Source organism: Microcebus murinus, chromosome 21, assembly GCF_040939455.1.
Source record: "Microcebus murinus isolate Inina chromosome 21, M.murinus_Inina_mat1.0, whole genome shotgun sequence".
NCBI classification, from domain to species: Eukaryota; Metazoa; Chordata; class Mammalia; order Primates; family Cheirogaleidae; genus Microcebus; species Microcebus murinus.
Window position 1 is genome coordinate 1,655,703 of NC_134124.1, and position 15,946 is coordinate 1,671,648.

Sequence of the window (15,946 nt, forward strand, 5' to 3'; positions counted from 1 at the left end):
TTTTCTGAACATTGACCTAGGCAAAGAATTTATGACTAAGATTCCAAAAGCAAATAAAGCAATGACAAAAATAAGTAAATGGGACTTAATTAAATTAAAAAGCTTCTGCACAGCAAAGGAAATAATCAACAGAGTAAACAGACAACCTACAGAATGAGAGAAAATATTTACAAACTATACATCCAATAAAGGACTAATATCCAGAATCTACAAAGAATCAAACACATCAGCAAGGAAAAAACCAAACAACCCAATTAATACATGAACCAAAGTTTTTCAAAAGAAGACAAATGGTGAAAAATATATGAAAAAATGTTCAATATCACTCATATCAGGGAAATGCAAATTAAAACCACAATGAGAAATGATATTACCCCTGTCTAAATAGCCATTACTAAAAAGTAAAAAAACACTAGATGTTGGTGCAGAAGTGGTGAAAAAGGAACACTTACACACTATTGGTTGGAATGTAAATTACTATAACCTGTATTTAAAACAGTATGGCGATTCCTTAAACAACTAAAAGTAGACCTAGGAAAAGGAAAAGAAGTCATTATATCAAAAAGACACCTGCATTTGTATGTTTATCACAGCACAGTTCATAATTGCAAAGATTTAGATTCAACTTAAGTTCCATCAACTAATGAGTGGATAAAGAAAATGTTGTGTGTATACACACACACACACATACATACATACCGTGGAGTACTACTCAGCCATAAAAAGGAATGAAATAATGTCTTTTACAGCAACTTGGATGGAACTGGAGACCATTATCCTAAGTGAAATATCTCAGGAATGGAAAAATAAACACCACATATACTCATTTACTATATAAGTGAGAGCTAAATGATGGATATATATACCACTCATAATGAGTGGTATCATGGACAATGGAAACTAAGAGAGGGGGAGGGTAGGAGAGGGATGAGGCATCAAAAATTACCTATTGGGTACAATGTACATTCTCCTCATGGGATATACAAAAGCCCTTACTTCATTATTATACAATTCATCCATGCAACAAAAACACACTTGTACACTCTAAATCTACTGAAAAAAATTTAAATAATAAAATAAAAGCCATATATTAAAACTCCACAGTAAATATCATACTCAATGATGAAAGACTGAAAGCTCTTCCTCTAAGATCAGGAAAAAGGAAAGGTAAGGATACCTCCTTTTTCAACACAGTATTGGTAGTTTCAGCTATAGCAATTATGCAAGAAAAAGAAATAAAGACATCCAAATTGGAATAAGAGAAGTAAAACCACCTCTGTTCATAGATGACACAATTTTATAAATGGAAAACCCTAAAGATTTCATTTAAAAACCTGTTAGAATAAACGAATTAATGAAAGTGAACATACAAAAATCAAATGCATACAAATATGCATTTCCATATACAATGTTCATTTCCATGAACAATCTGAAAAGAAATTATAAAAACTATTCTATTTATGACAGCATCAAAAAGAATACTTAGGAATAAACTTAAACAAAGAAGTGAAAGACTTGTACAATTAAAACTATGAAACACACAGCCAAGGAAACTATCATTAGAGCAAATAGACAATCTACAGTATGAGAGAATATATTTGCTTTCCACATATCTGATAAAGGGCTGATAACAAGAATCTATATAGAATTTTAAAAAATCAACAAGAAAAAATCAAACAACCCCATCAATAAATGGGCAAAGGATATGAACAGAAACTTTTCAAAACAAGACAGAATAATGGCCAGCAAATGTATAAAAAATGCTCAACATCTCTAATCATTAGGGAAATACAAATGAAAACCACAATGAGATATCACCTAACTCCACTGAGAATGGCCTTTATCAAAAAGTCCCAAAACAACAAATGCTGGAGTGGATGTGGAGAGAAAGGAACACTCTCACACTGCTGGTGGGACTGCAAATTAGTACAATCCCTGTGAAAAATAATTTGGAGATAACTCAAAGATCTAAAAATAGAAATACCATTTGATCCAGCAATCCCACTACAAGGCACCTACCCAAAGGAACAAAAGACATTCTATAATAAAGACATCTGCATCTTGAATGTTTATGTCAGCACAATTCACTATTGCAAGGATGTGGAAACAACCCAAGTGTCCTTCAATCCAGGAGTGGATTAATACAATGTGATACATGTACACTATGGAGTACTACTCAATTATAAAAAACAATGGTGACCTAGCATCTCTTATATTATCCTGGATAGGCTTGAGGCCATCCTTCAAAGTGAGGCATCACAAGAATGGAAGAACAAGCACCACATGTACTTGCCATCAAAATGGTACTAACCAATCAACACTAAGGTGCTCACTTGGTGGTAATATTCACTGGGTGTCAGCCAGATGGGGGGGTGGGAGTGGGTAAACTCACAACTAATGGATGCGGTGTGCACTGTATGGAGAAGGGCACACCTCTAGCCCTGGCTTGTGTAAGGCAAAGTCATTACTTGTAACCAAATGCTTGTATCCCCATAACATCCTGAAATAAAATTTTAAAAAAAGAAATTAAAGAAGACAAATAAATGGAAATGCATACCATATTCATGGATTGGAAGACTTAATACTATTAAAAATATAATTACTACTCCAAATGATGTACCGATTCAATATAATCCCTATCAAAATCTCAGTGACGTTTTTTTCAGAAATAGAAAAACCCACCTTAAAATTCATACGGACTCTTAAGGGACCCCAAATGGCCAAAACAATCATGAAAAAGAAGAACAAAGCTGGAGGACCCATACTTCCTGATTTCACAATGTACAACAAAGCTACAGTATCAAAACAGTGTGGTCCTACCACAAAGACACACAGACCAATGGAATAACAGAGCCCAGAAATAAGCCCTCACATATGTGGTTGAATGATTTTTGACTAGGGTGCCAAGACCATTCAATGGGGAAAAGACAGTCTCTTCAATAAATAGTGTTGGGAAAACTGGATATCCACATGCAAAAGAATAAAGTTGGACCATCACCTAACACTATACACAAAATTATCTCAAAATGCAACAATGGCCTAAAGGTAAGACCTAAAACACCAAAATCTTTGAAGAAAACAGGGCAAAACCTTCATGAGAGTTGATTTAGCAATGATTTCTTGCACATGACACCAAAGGAAAAGGCAAAAAAAGAAAAGACAAGTTGCACTTTATGAAAATTTTAAAACTTTGTGCATCAAAACATCTTATAAAAAGCCAACACACAGAATGGGAGAAAATATTTGCCAATCAGACATCTGATAAAGGATTTTGCATCACACATAGATGACAGTAGCCTCAACTGAGTTACAGACTTCTCAAAGTATCTCATATACAAACAATATGTATGTTTACATTTGTTACATATTATGTAACAATAATTATTTCTTTTAGTAATAGAAAGACAAATTGAATATACTACCTCATTTGAAGAATGTTCTTGCAAACTTGACACAGCAACAATTTCATTTGAATTAACATAATTGCTGACATTTGGAAATAGTTCTTCAGAAGAGGTTTTCTGCACTGAGGACAAATCAAGCTATAAAAGAATATATTACCCCTTTATAGAAGTTCAATGTTACAAAACCAATTATTTTTAAATAACTAAAGGAAAGTTGAAAATACTATCTCATTGGAAGCATTTTCTTGTGAACTTGGCATATGAACAATTTCATCTGAATAAATATAATTACTGACATTAGGAAATAATTCTTTAAAAGATGAATATTTAACTGAAGACAAATTAATCTATAAGGAAGGTTATAATACTCTAAGTTATTTTTAAATAGGAATTTGTTTGCTATAGTATTTTTTTTCTATTCACTAATCCAATAAATATTTATAAAGTGCCTACTAAAATGAAACTCATCTACCCAGTATAATATCCCCTGTTCTTCCTTTAAACATAAACTTCCCAGTATTCTGCCCATATCTTCTTGCCTACCAACCGAACACCAGAGATTTTTAAATCTCTATCTCTAACATAGAACCCTCTCCTGAGCACTATGTCCAGGAAAGAGTTTTATGTTAGAGATTTCTGTTTTAGAGATTTTCAGTAACCATTTCTACCAGGTTACTGAAATCACCACATATTTCTATATCAAATTCAAAATATCTAAAAGTAGACTCATGATCTATACTCTGTTAGGTGGGGACTCAAAGAAGCTTTGGCATGCTGATCAGCTAGATCCAACTAGCTGAACCTAGGTAAGACCACATGCGTGGATGCCTAAAATGTATCATCAGATGCACTGGGTGGAAGTTATAGAGGTGTCTGCCCTCACCTATATTCCTCTTAGGAGAACAGAATAATTTTATAACTACCCATGTGTATCTTAGAATAGTCCTAGGAAGGTCACATTAAAGTGAGACCCTGGAAAATGAAAATCTCCCAGTGGTCCTTGATCAACTAGTCTTTTAGGGTGGCCAGCCAATGTCTGACAGCTTATAACTGAGAGGGTATGCCTCATTTGGTGGCAGCAAGCTACGGAGTGAACCAAAGACCAATTTGTCTCAGACTAATTTTGTAACAAAATTTGGGCCTTAAAATGTCAAGTCATTAAGCATTCTCAATGGTATTTTTATTTATTAAAAGATGCTGGTATTTACCCACAAAATGGAAGAAAATATTTGCAAATCATCTATCTGATAAGAGTCTAGTATCTAGACTATATAAAGACTTGTTACAACTCAACTGTAAAAAGATAAATCATTTGAAAATGGGCATAGAATCTGAACAGACACTTCTCCAAGAAGATATACAAATGGTCAATAAGCCCAAATGCAAAATCACAATAAGATACCACTTTACACTGAGAAAAACAGATGCTAACGAGTGTTGGTGAGAATGAGGAGAAATCAGGACACTCATCACTGCTGCTGGAAATGTCAACCTGTTCAGCCCCACTGGCAGCTCCTCAAACGACCTACCACACAACCTGAGCAAGTGAGCACTCAGGGATATGCCCCACAGAGATATAAAACCGTATGTCCACACACATTCTTGTACATAAATGTTTACAGTAACATTTTTCATAAAAGCCAAAGGGAGAAACAATCCAAATTTACATCCACAAAATGAAATACTATTTGACCCAGAAAAGGAATGAAGTTCTGATACATGTTGCTGCTATATGGATGAACCTTGAAAACATTGTGTTAAGTGAAAGAATCCAGTCCAAAAAGGCCACATATTATGATTCCACACATATAAAATGTCCAGAGCAGGGAAACAGATAGAGACAGAAAGTAGATTAGTGACTGCTTAGGGCTGGGGAGTAGGATGGAGAAGCAAGGGGGTGTTAACTAAAAGGCAAGGGGTTTCATTTTGAGGTGATAAAAATGTTCCAAAATTGACTATGATGATGATAGTGCATATATGCGAATATACTTAAAAACACTGAATAATACACTTTAATGAGGTGATTTGTATGGTATGTGCACTATGCCTGAAATAAAGCTGTTTTCAAAATGCCCACTACAAAAAAGTGCTAAAATACAGTTATCATATGAGCTGGCAATTCTACTTCCACTTCCAAATACAGTCTCCCCTCGTATTCATGGGTTCTGTATCCATGTATTCAATCAACTGCAGATCAAAAATATTTTTTAAAAATCACGTCTGTACTGAACATGTACAGACTCTTTTTTCTTGTCATTATCCGCTAAACAATACAGTATAACAAGCATTTCCATGGCGTTTGCATTGTATTAGGTACTATAAGTGATCTACAGGTAGATTTAAAGTATACAGGAGGATGTGCACAGGTCATATGCAAATACAGCACTGTGACATTCTGTAACAGAAACTGGAGCGTCCACAAATTCTGGTAACTGTGAGAAGTCCCATGGACACTGAGGGATGACTGTATAAATTCAAAATAACTGAAAAAACATATTTACACAAAAATTTTCACACAAATACTCATAGCATTATTATTCACAATAGATAGTAAGTGGAAATAACCCAAGGACCCATAAACTGAACTGGTAAACAAAACATGGTATATCCATATAATGGAATATTATTTGGTCACAAGATAGGAATGAATTACTGATACAAGTCCATAACATTGATGAACTTTGAAACATTATGCTGAGTGAAAGAAACAAGACACAAAAGGCCACGTTATATTATTTCATTTATATGAAATATCCAGAAAGGGCAAAACCTATAGATACAGAAAGTAAATTAGCAGTTTCTAGGGACTAGAGAGTGAAATGGAGGTATGGGGAGGGACTGTTAATGGGGTGATGAAAATATTCTAGAATTAGTTTACAGTAAGAGTTGCACAAGAGTGTGAGTATACTAAAAACCACAGAACTGTATACACCAGGGGTGGAGAGCCTGTGGCTCTGGGGCCACATGTGGCTTTCTGGATCCTTGAGTACAGCCTTTTGACTGAATCCAAATTTTAGAAGTTTGGATTTGGTCAAAGTGTATATTATACATTTAGCATGGTGAATTTTATAAAATGGGAATTATGGCTCAATTTTTAAAAGACATTGGTATTTTCAAAATAGTCACTACCTTTTCAGGGGAAAAATCATTTTGGTATATTTATTCCTCATCTATATACTTTAACCCCAAATATCAACAAAGAATGAATCAAAAATGAAACATTCATTTTTCTGGAAAAAGTGCTGATTTTTAGAACACTGGAAAGATTATAAGCAGAGTGTTAATAAAACCCTTTCCCCCATTATGAGTATTTGATCTTTGGTTAACTCTACGACTCTATTGTCCTAGGAACCTGATTAAGAATAAGAATGTCAATTTTGTTACCAGGCAACAGTGCTTATGGTAAAAATAGTGTCTGATTGGAAAACTGTATAGCTGGGAGGAACTATAAATGCACTATAAATGAATAAATACTGCTATAAAACATGCCATACTCCAGGTTCCCCTCAGTGCAAGGACTCTTATAATTAGGCATATCCTTTGAGGGATTACGAAAGCTATGTACATATGTTGTTACGAAAGACACTGGATCTCATCTCCTTGCACCTGAGCTGTTCCCAGACTGCTATGTGAGCTGCTCCCTGTACTCCTGTGAGGATGGCTTCCACCGAAGAGGAATACCTGATGCTGCCCTGCTCACCAGCTGTATTCCTGCTGTGTAGCTGAACCTAAGAAAAACGCTGATGGGGTTAGAGCTAAAATTATAAAACTCTTACAAGAAAACAAAGAAGGAAAGACTTCATGACTTTGAATTTGGCAATGATTTCTTAGATATGATACCAAAACACAAGGAAAAAAATAAAAAGTAGATCAACTGGACTACATCTAAATGAAAAACATTTATGCATCAAAGAACACTATCAGCCAGGCATAGTGGCTAGCATCTATAATCCTAGCTACAAAGGAGGCTGAGCCAGGAGCATTGCTTGAGCCCAGGAGTTTGAGGCTACAGTGAGCTATGATCACACTACTACACTCCAGCCTGAGTATAAGAATGAGACCTTGTATCTAAAAAAAGAAAAGAGAAGAAAAGAACAAGTAAAGGTGAGATTGTAGAGAAAGTGGAATGTTTCTGCATTTTGCTAGTGGGAATGTAAAATTGTGCAGCTACTAAGGAAAACAACACGGTGCTTCCTCAAAAAGTTAACAATATAATTACCATATGGTCCAGCAATTTCACTTTTAGATATGTACCCAAATGAATTAAAAGCAGGGACTAGAAAAGAAATCTGTACACCCATGTTCACAACAGTATTATTCGCAGTGGTCAAAAGGTGAAAGCAATGCGAGTATCCATTATGGATGGACGAATAAAGAATATGTGGAATACACATAATTCAGCCTCAAAAAGAAAGAAAATTCTGACATATGCTGTAGCACAGATAAACCTGAAGATGCCATGCTAAGTGATATAAACTAGTAACAAAATGACAACTTCTGTATGACTGCACTTGTGTGAGGAACCTATAGTAATAAAATTCATGGAGACAGAAAGGAGAATGTTGGGTGCCGGAGGTGGGGAAAGAAGAACAGGGAGTCACAGTTTAATGAATGTGCAGTTTCAGTTCTGCAAGATGAAGAAAGTTCTAAAGATGGATGCTGCTGAAGGTTGCACAACAACGTGAACATACTTGAACTGTGTACTTAAAAATCTTTAAAATTCTAAATTTTATTTTACATTTATTTTGCCACAATTTTAATGAAAGAGAAAAAAGAAAGAGCCCTGGTAGGTGCTGAAATATTCTAATCCTTCCTTCTCCCTCACATGTGCAGTAGTATGCATAGTACTTCCAATGAAAGCATGCCCATGCCACAGAAAAGTACAGATATTATTCTCTACAGGAAATATCCTCACAGTATGACAGAAACAGAAGAAAGGGGAGAGGAGAAGCCACAAGAAAGATAACACAAGTGTCAAATGCTAATACTTACCACAAAACCAGCTGCCTCTGAAGATGGGGTGCTTGTTAATAGGCCTCTATTTTTCGTCTCATGAGTATTGGAATTTGTTTTCTATAAATGTTTTATAAAATAGGGATTAAATAGCAGAAGGAAATAAATTACTTTAATATAGAACTACAATTTAAAGTTAGTAAACTAGATCATAATGTGTAATATTAAGGAAATCTTTAATCAATCATCTGCTTCCCAATGGTCCCAATTGACACAATTGCCAACTGTCAGTTCAATTTTAAAAACATCAGCCTGTGTATAGCTGTAAGCATATAGATTCCCTATATTTTTCCTACATTTATTAATAAATGATATATTCCTGTATCTTCCCAATCAGTACATTTTTATAGTCTTTTCAATAATTATTAGTTAATCAAAGATTAGGGCTTACCAATGCAGGTTCCAGGGGTTGGGGTAGCAGAGTGTCGGTAACTGGTCTACCTGCACTGCTTTCAAGAGCAGACCTATGGTAAGATGATGAAATCTTGGTTTTTAGATGAGAGTTTAATTCTGTTTGGAAATTTGTATCTCTATGTTCAGAATCTTTTTCAGGCTGAAACAAATTCATAATCATGAAATACATTTCAAGTGCTATAAAAACATTTCCAGTACTTCTCAGATATCCTATCATTCTTCCAACTTGAAAAAATTATTTAAACTTAAATGAATTTCCAGAAAAAAATAACATCTACATATTTAAGTAAAAAACCTGTTGAAAGACAAAATAGTTCAAACAAAATAGTTTGAAATAGATTAGGGTTGAGCATCCCTAATCTAAAATACAAAATCTATAATGCTCCAATATCCAAACTTTTTCAATACCAACAAGATGCCACAAGTGGAAAATTCCACACCTGACCTAACGTGACTAGTGCAGTCAAAACACAATCAAAATTTTATTTCATGCACAAAATCATTAAAAATATTGTATAAAATTACCTTCAGACTATGTGTGTAAGATACATATGAAACATAAATGAATTTCATACTTAGACTTGGGTCCCATCCCCAAGATAGGTTTTCCTATCCTGGCAATGGTTCCCATGGAGGTGTCTGCACTGAGTCTCTGTTATGATCAGCTGTGGCTCTCTACATCCTCCTGCCATTCTCTCCAGTGTTTGGTGCAACGGTATGCTGAATGACCTACCTTCTTTGACAGATCTAAGAAGGGCTGGTGATTTTTCAGCTTGTTCAGCTTTTTATTTCTTGTTAGGACAGAATGGCAACTTCTAAGAATCTTATAAGCTGAACAGGGAACTGGTAGTCCTGCAATTGACTTTTAAAAATTCTTTATAATACTGGACCTCCAAGCAGCATTCAACATTGTTTACCACTCCCCGCCTTTTGTGGGTGAAATGCTTTCTTCTCTTAGTTTCTATAATACCATATTTTGTTTATTTTCCTTTTTTCTAAGCACTTTTTCTACTCTACGTGACTGTGGAGTTTTCCAAGGATTGATCCTGGACCCCCTTCTCTTCTTCACTTCATAGGTACTCCTTCCTAGGTTACTGCATCCTAGATGACTCCCCTCTGTTCCTATAACCTCTAGATTTATAGCTAATGGCCTTCTCAGCATTTCCATCTCATGTATACTCAAATCTTCTGTCTTTCCCATCACATTAAATAGCGTCTTTATCCACCACAAAAGCTGCTCAAGACAGAAATGTAGAAGTCTTTCTTAACTCACTTGTTCACTCTCTATATCTAATCTATGAACCCTACAAGCAAAATTGAACCCATTCATCTCTCTCCATCTCTCCTACAAAACACCCTAGTCAAAGCCATCACAGTATTTCACCAAAAATCTCTATAACTTCTTACTAATGGGTTACCCTGCTAACACTCTTGCCCTTTCAATCCACTCCCTAATTTATTATAGTAAGAGTATGATTTAGTGTAAAGAGTATATATTTTAGATCCAGAAAGACCTACCAGTAGATCCTCAAAAAAAAAAAATGGTGAAAGTCTAAACCTCAGTTTTCTCAGCTATAAAATCAGTAAAAACAAACAAACAAACAAACAAAAAAACCAACTATCTACCTGAGTGGAATGATATCAAGCAAAGATATAATTAATGAAAAGTCATTTAACAAGTAGCTCTTGCTACATTCAAAATTAAGTTAAAAGTCTTCCCCAAAGACCTCCAGATTCCAAAGCTAACATACTGATTCACAAGCAATCTTCAGCATAAAACACTGCTCTGGCTACATGGTAAATTTCTTATTTTTACCTTAAATTAAGGACTAATAGACATCCAATTACTCAAAGGGAAGGTGGAAAAAATGTCAAGTACAGTAGTCCCCCCAAACCCATGGTTTTGCTTTCCACAGTTTCAGTTATTTGCTGTCAACCACAGTTCAAAAATATTAAATAAAAAGTTCCAGAAATAAACAATTCATATGGTTTAAATCGCATGCTATTCTGAGTAGCATGATGAAATCTTGTGCCATCCCCTTCTGTCCAGCCCAAGATGTGAATCGTCCCTTTGTCCAGCACATCCATGCTGTATGAAACTACCCACCCACTAGTTACCTAATAGCTATCTCAGCAGATCAAAAAACATAGCATATACATATATATAGGGTTCAGTACTAACTGCAGTTTCAAGCATTCACTGGGGGTCTTGGAGCAGACACCCTGCAGATAATGGGAGAACTACTATACATTTTAATTCTCTTTTGTTAAACTTATATATTCATGTATATGCAGCTTAGGTTTTACATAAAATTGAATAATCTAATTAAACTCCAAAAATGCTTTTAATTATTGACTTAAATAGCTGCAAAATAATTCTTATAAAAGTGTTGGTTAAAAGCATATCCTTGGCTGGGCGTGGTGGCTCACGCCTGTAATCCCAGCACTTTGGGAGGTCAAGGAGGCAGGATCACTTGAGACCAGCCTGGGCAAGACGGTGAGACAGCTTCTCTCCAAAAATAAAGAAAATTATTAATAGCTGGGCATGGTGGTGGGCACCTGTCATCCCAGCTATTTGAGAGGCTGAAGCAGGAGGATAACTTAAGACCAAAAGTTTGAGGTTGCAATGAGCTATGATGATGTCACTGCACTCTAGCCTGGGCAACAGAGTGACATCCAATCTCAAAAAAAAAAAAAAAAAAAAAAAGGCCGGGCGTGGTGGCTCACGCCTGTAATCCTAGCACTTTGGGAGGCCGAGGCGGGCGGATTGCTCAAGGTTAGGAGTTCGAAACCAGCCTGAGCGAGACCCCGTCTCTACCAAAAATAGAAATAAATTAATTGACCAACTAAAAATATATATACAAAAAATTAGCCGGGCATGGTGGCGCATGCCTGTAGTCCCAGACACTCGGGAGGCTGAGGCAGTAGGATCGCTGAGCCCCGGAGATTGAGGTTGCTGTGAGCCAGGCTGACGCCACGGCACTCACTCTAGCCTGGGCAACAAAGTGAGACTCTGTCTAAAAAAAAAAAAAAAAAAGTATACCCTTCATTAATGAAATTCATGCTTTTTGTAGTTATTCTCCTTTAATACTTGCTTTTTTCTTTGTTTTTGCAGGGATTGAAGGGCAAGTTTTCTCAGCAAGTAAAACTTCACAAGCTGCATTATCTATAAATAAAAACATAGTTTAGTATTCTAATTATTTAACTTGTCATTAACTGTAAGTCCAGAGGACAAGAGAATTCAAATTTGACAAAACAAAACAAAATTTTTAAAAACCCTAATTTTAGTGACTGTGCCTTTGTAATAGTTTAAGAAAAACTTAATACATGTTGAATAATCTGACTTCCTGTAGATAAGAAAAAATATCCTTAAAAATATCTTTATCTCAAGAGCTCTAGGCTTCACAGAAGCAAAAAAACTGTATATAAAATATCTTCCTTTCTGTTAGTGGAGAAAGTTATGTGAGTTTAAAATTCTTCATTCACTATTCTACCATATTCACTCTGCTGTATTTTCAAGTCCTCCCTTTCTACTGCAACTTTCCTATCAGCATTTAAAGCATGCGCAGGCCTCTCTCATCTTATTAAAACTTTCCCTGTCTCTCCCTCTTGCTACAGACCCCCATCTCCTCTAGTCCAAAGGCAAGTTTCTTCAAAGAGCTGTCCACTGATGCTAACTTTACTTCCTCTCCTCCTATTTACTTCCACAACCAAAGCAAATCAGTTTTACTCCCCACCAGTATCAGAAGAGCCCTTTCCTGTCTCCCTCACTGGACCTCAATACAGCAGCATGAACATCTTCCCACTCTGGCCTCTTTTTACGGCTCCTCTCTACTCCTGAGTCCTCCCTTTTCTTCATTCTCCAGACTCAATATAAAGCAACAAATATGTATTGTCTGCTCTATGCCAATTTTGCCTATCATATGATATCACATATTCAACTTTTCTTTATTCTTAATACCACTACCTTGATTTAAGGCATGAAAAGATTTTCCTGGTATTCTAATAGCTTTTCAATTCACCTCCCTCAGCAGTCCATTGCCTTCCTGGTATACCTAAAATCTAAATCTAATATCATTAGTTTAAAACTCTTCAAAGGCTTTCCACTGCCCTCAAGTTAAAGCTCAATTTCCTTAATTTAACATACAAAGTTCTTCTTTTTATGATCTGTGTATTGCTTACATATTCCTTAGTCTTATTCCAAAGGCTAGTAGAGTTGCCAGATAAAATATAGGATGCCTAGTTAAATTTGAATTTCAGATAAATACTGAACAATTTTTTATATATCACATGTAATTGTATAAGCATGTGCAATATTTGGAACATGCTTATGTTAAAAATTATATGCTATTTATCTAAATTCAAATTTAACTGGGCATGTTGTATCTTTAATCGCTAAATCTGGCAACCCTAGTGGCTGTTCACTCTTGCCATCTGCATCTCCTAAGGTAAAAAGAAGTTGGGTGGGTTTGAGATTTCAGTAGGAGAGAAAATTGGTACCAAGATTTAGAAATAGATACTAGATTGAGAAGTGATCGAAAAAGAGGTGCTAAGAATGACCCTCAGGTTTCTAGTTCGCTAAACTACACTTGCTAACTAAAATATAAAGGGTCCTGGAGTAGGAGCAGGTTAGGTCTTGGTTGTGAAAATTGTCAGTCCTCCATCCTCATTCTATTTAATCTTCATAATTGTTGTCATAGCTGGGATCACTCCCTCCGTGAAACACACTCCTCTCATGACTTCTGAGGCACCACGTTCCCCTAGTTTCCCTACCACCGCACTAAGTCTCAGCTTCCTTTGCTGGATACTTCTCCCTTTCCCTACTTCTAAATGTTGGAGTGTCCTATTTCCATTCCTTTCTATCTATTTTTACTCCTTATGTAATTTCACCTAATTTTATAGCTTTAAAATATCTATATGCTGACTCCAAATATACTACAGCCCCAGTCTCTGCTCTGAACTCTGGACTCCTGCATCACAAACTACCTTCATGAGCTCTCTACCTGAAGGTTAATAGCCTCTCAATTTTTAAATATTTTATTGACATATACCATATATACAGTAACGGTCACAAATCTTATCTGTACATGTATTCATTCATATAACCACCACCCAGATCAAGATATAAAACATTTCCAGCAGCCCACAATGTTCCTATGTGTTCTTTCTCAGTTGGCACCCCCTTTCCAAAGACTATCACTATTCTGATGTCTATCACCCAGAATAGTTTTGCCTGTTCTTGAACTTCATACATATGAAATCTTGCAGTATATACATGTTTGTGTCTGTGTTCTTTTACATAACATTATGTGTGTGGGTTGAGAGATCAAATTTAATATGCCCAAACAAAATTTTCTTAATCATTCTCCCAACTTGCTCTGCCCTATAATGCTATCTCAATAAATGATAAAACCATTTACCTTGTTGCTCAAGCCCAAAATGTAATACTCATTCTTGACTTCTATTTTTCTCTCTTACCTAATATCTAGCCTAATCAGAAAATCCTGGCACATCTTCCTTTAATATAGATTCCAAATCAGGCCATTGCCACCACCTTGGTCTAAGACACCATTATCTGATAATTGCAAGAGTGTAACAAGGTCTCCGTGCTCCATTCTTGCCACCATAGCTTATTCTCCACATGGCAGGCAAAGAACTCTAAAATATATATCTGAGTCTTCAGAACATAGAAAAATAATACCTCTTAGAACCTTAGGGCCATAGAAATATTGTACATAGAAACAGAGAACTCAAGGGCTCTTGGAAGCCAGAATTCCTCCAGCTGAAGAGTTTTCTTCCCTAGAGTGATAGTTTAAGCAGACAGAACAAGTGAAACCAGTGGTTCCTCAGATAGATTATTTTCCATCTCACTTCATATTTGCATACCTTAAAGTGGTATTGTCCAATGTTGTAGCCACCAGCCTATAGGACTATTTAAATTTAAGTTAATTAAAATGAAATAAAATTTAAAGTAAAAAACTAAAATATGTATCTGACCATGTCATCCCTTGCTTTAAGATGATCTAGGACCTATTTCTCAGCATATTTAGAATAAAACCCCTAGTCCTTACCATGGCACAAAAGACTCGATTCTACACCACCTGACTAGCTCTCGACTACAATTTCAACCACTCTTCTTCTTACTCTGTTCCAGCCACACATGCTAAGCACATTCCCATCTCATGGCCTTTTTACTTGCTTTTCCTTTTCTGGCAAGTTCTGTTTCCAAATTTTCACATGGCCAACTCTCTTGACTTTATTCAGACTCTACATAAATGTCACCTTCTCAGAAAGTTGATAACCCTGTCTAAAACAGCATGCCGAGTCACACCCTCTCTGTTTACCTTGCTTTGTTTTCCTTCATTACTGTTATTTCTACCTGACATTATGTTATAAATTTATTTATCTGTTTATTATCTTCCTTCCTCTACTGTAATATAAGCTGTTATTTTTTTTAATTTTAGTTAATTTAGTTTTATTTATTTATTTTTATTTTAGTGTATTATGGGGGTACAAGTGTTAAGGTTACATATATTGCCCATGCTCCCCCTACCCCCTCGAGTTATAATCTCTGTTAGAGAAAGGACTTTGTCATGTTTCTCAGCAACTAAAACAGTTTGTATCACACTGTAGGTGCTTAATAAATATTTGATGAATAAACTGAATTAACAAATGGCAAATGGAAGTGCCTCCAAAAATCCAAGAGGAGATATCCAGAAGGCAGCTATATATAAGGGTCTTAACCTCAACATAGCAAGACCATATATCACAAAAAATAAACAAATTAGCCAGGCATGGTGACTCGTGCCTATAGTCCTAACTACGTGGGAGGCTGAGATGGCAGGGAGGATCACTTGAGCCCAGGAGGTCAAGGTTACAATGAGCTATGATCAGGCCCCTAAAATCTAGCCTGGGCAACAGTGAGACCCTGTCTCTAAAATAAAATTTAAAAAAGAAATATATGTTAAAAAAAAAAACAACAAAAAACCTCTAGAGCAAGATGTGATATTTAATTTTAAATGTTAATTCAATTAACACATAAAAGAATAAAAAAGCACACATAATTCTAGAATCACTGTTCTGTCTTACCACTAAGCTTTATAGATATTTTCAAC

At 35.7% G+C, this 15,946-nt stretch overlaps 1 protein-coding gene across 1 annotated transcript in view; it reads right to left on the reverse strand.

Moving 5' to 3' along the window:
- Positions 1-15,946, reverse strand: part of MEIKIN (meiotic kinetochore factor) — a 60,093-nt gene that overhangs the window by 15,841 nt on the left and 28,306 nt on the right. Inside the window, exons 9-11 of the mRNA XM_075996360.1 lie at positions 11,927-11,997; positions 8,397-8,477; positions 3,423-3,542 (exon numbers count right to left, since the gene is read on the reverse strand). Coding sequence (XP_075852475.1) covers positions 3,423-3,542; positions 8,397-8,477; positions 11,927-11,997 — 272 coding nt within the window. The remainder of the gene's footprint in view (positions 1-3,422; positions 3,543-8,396; positions 8,478-11,926; positions 11,998-15,946) is intronic.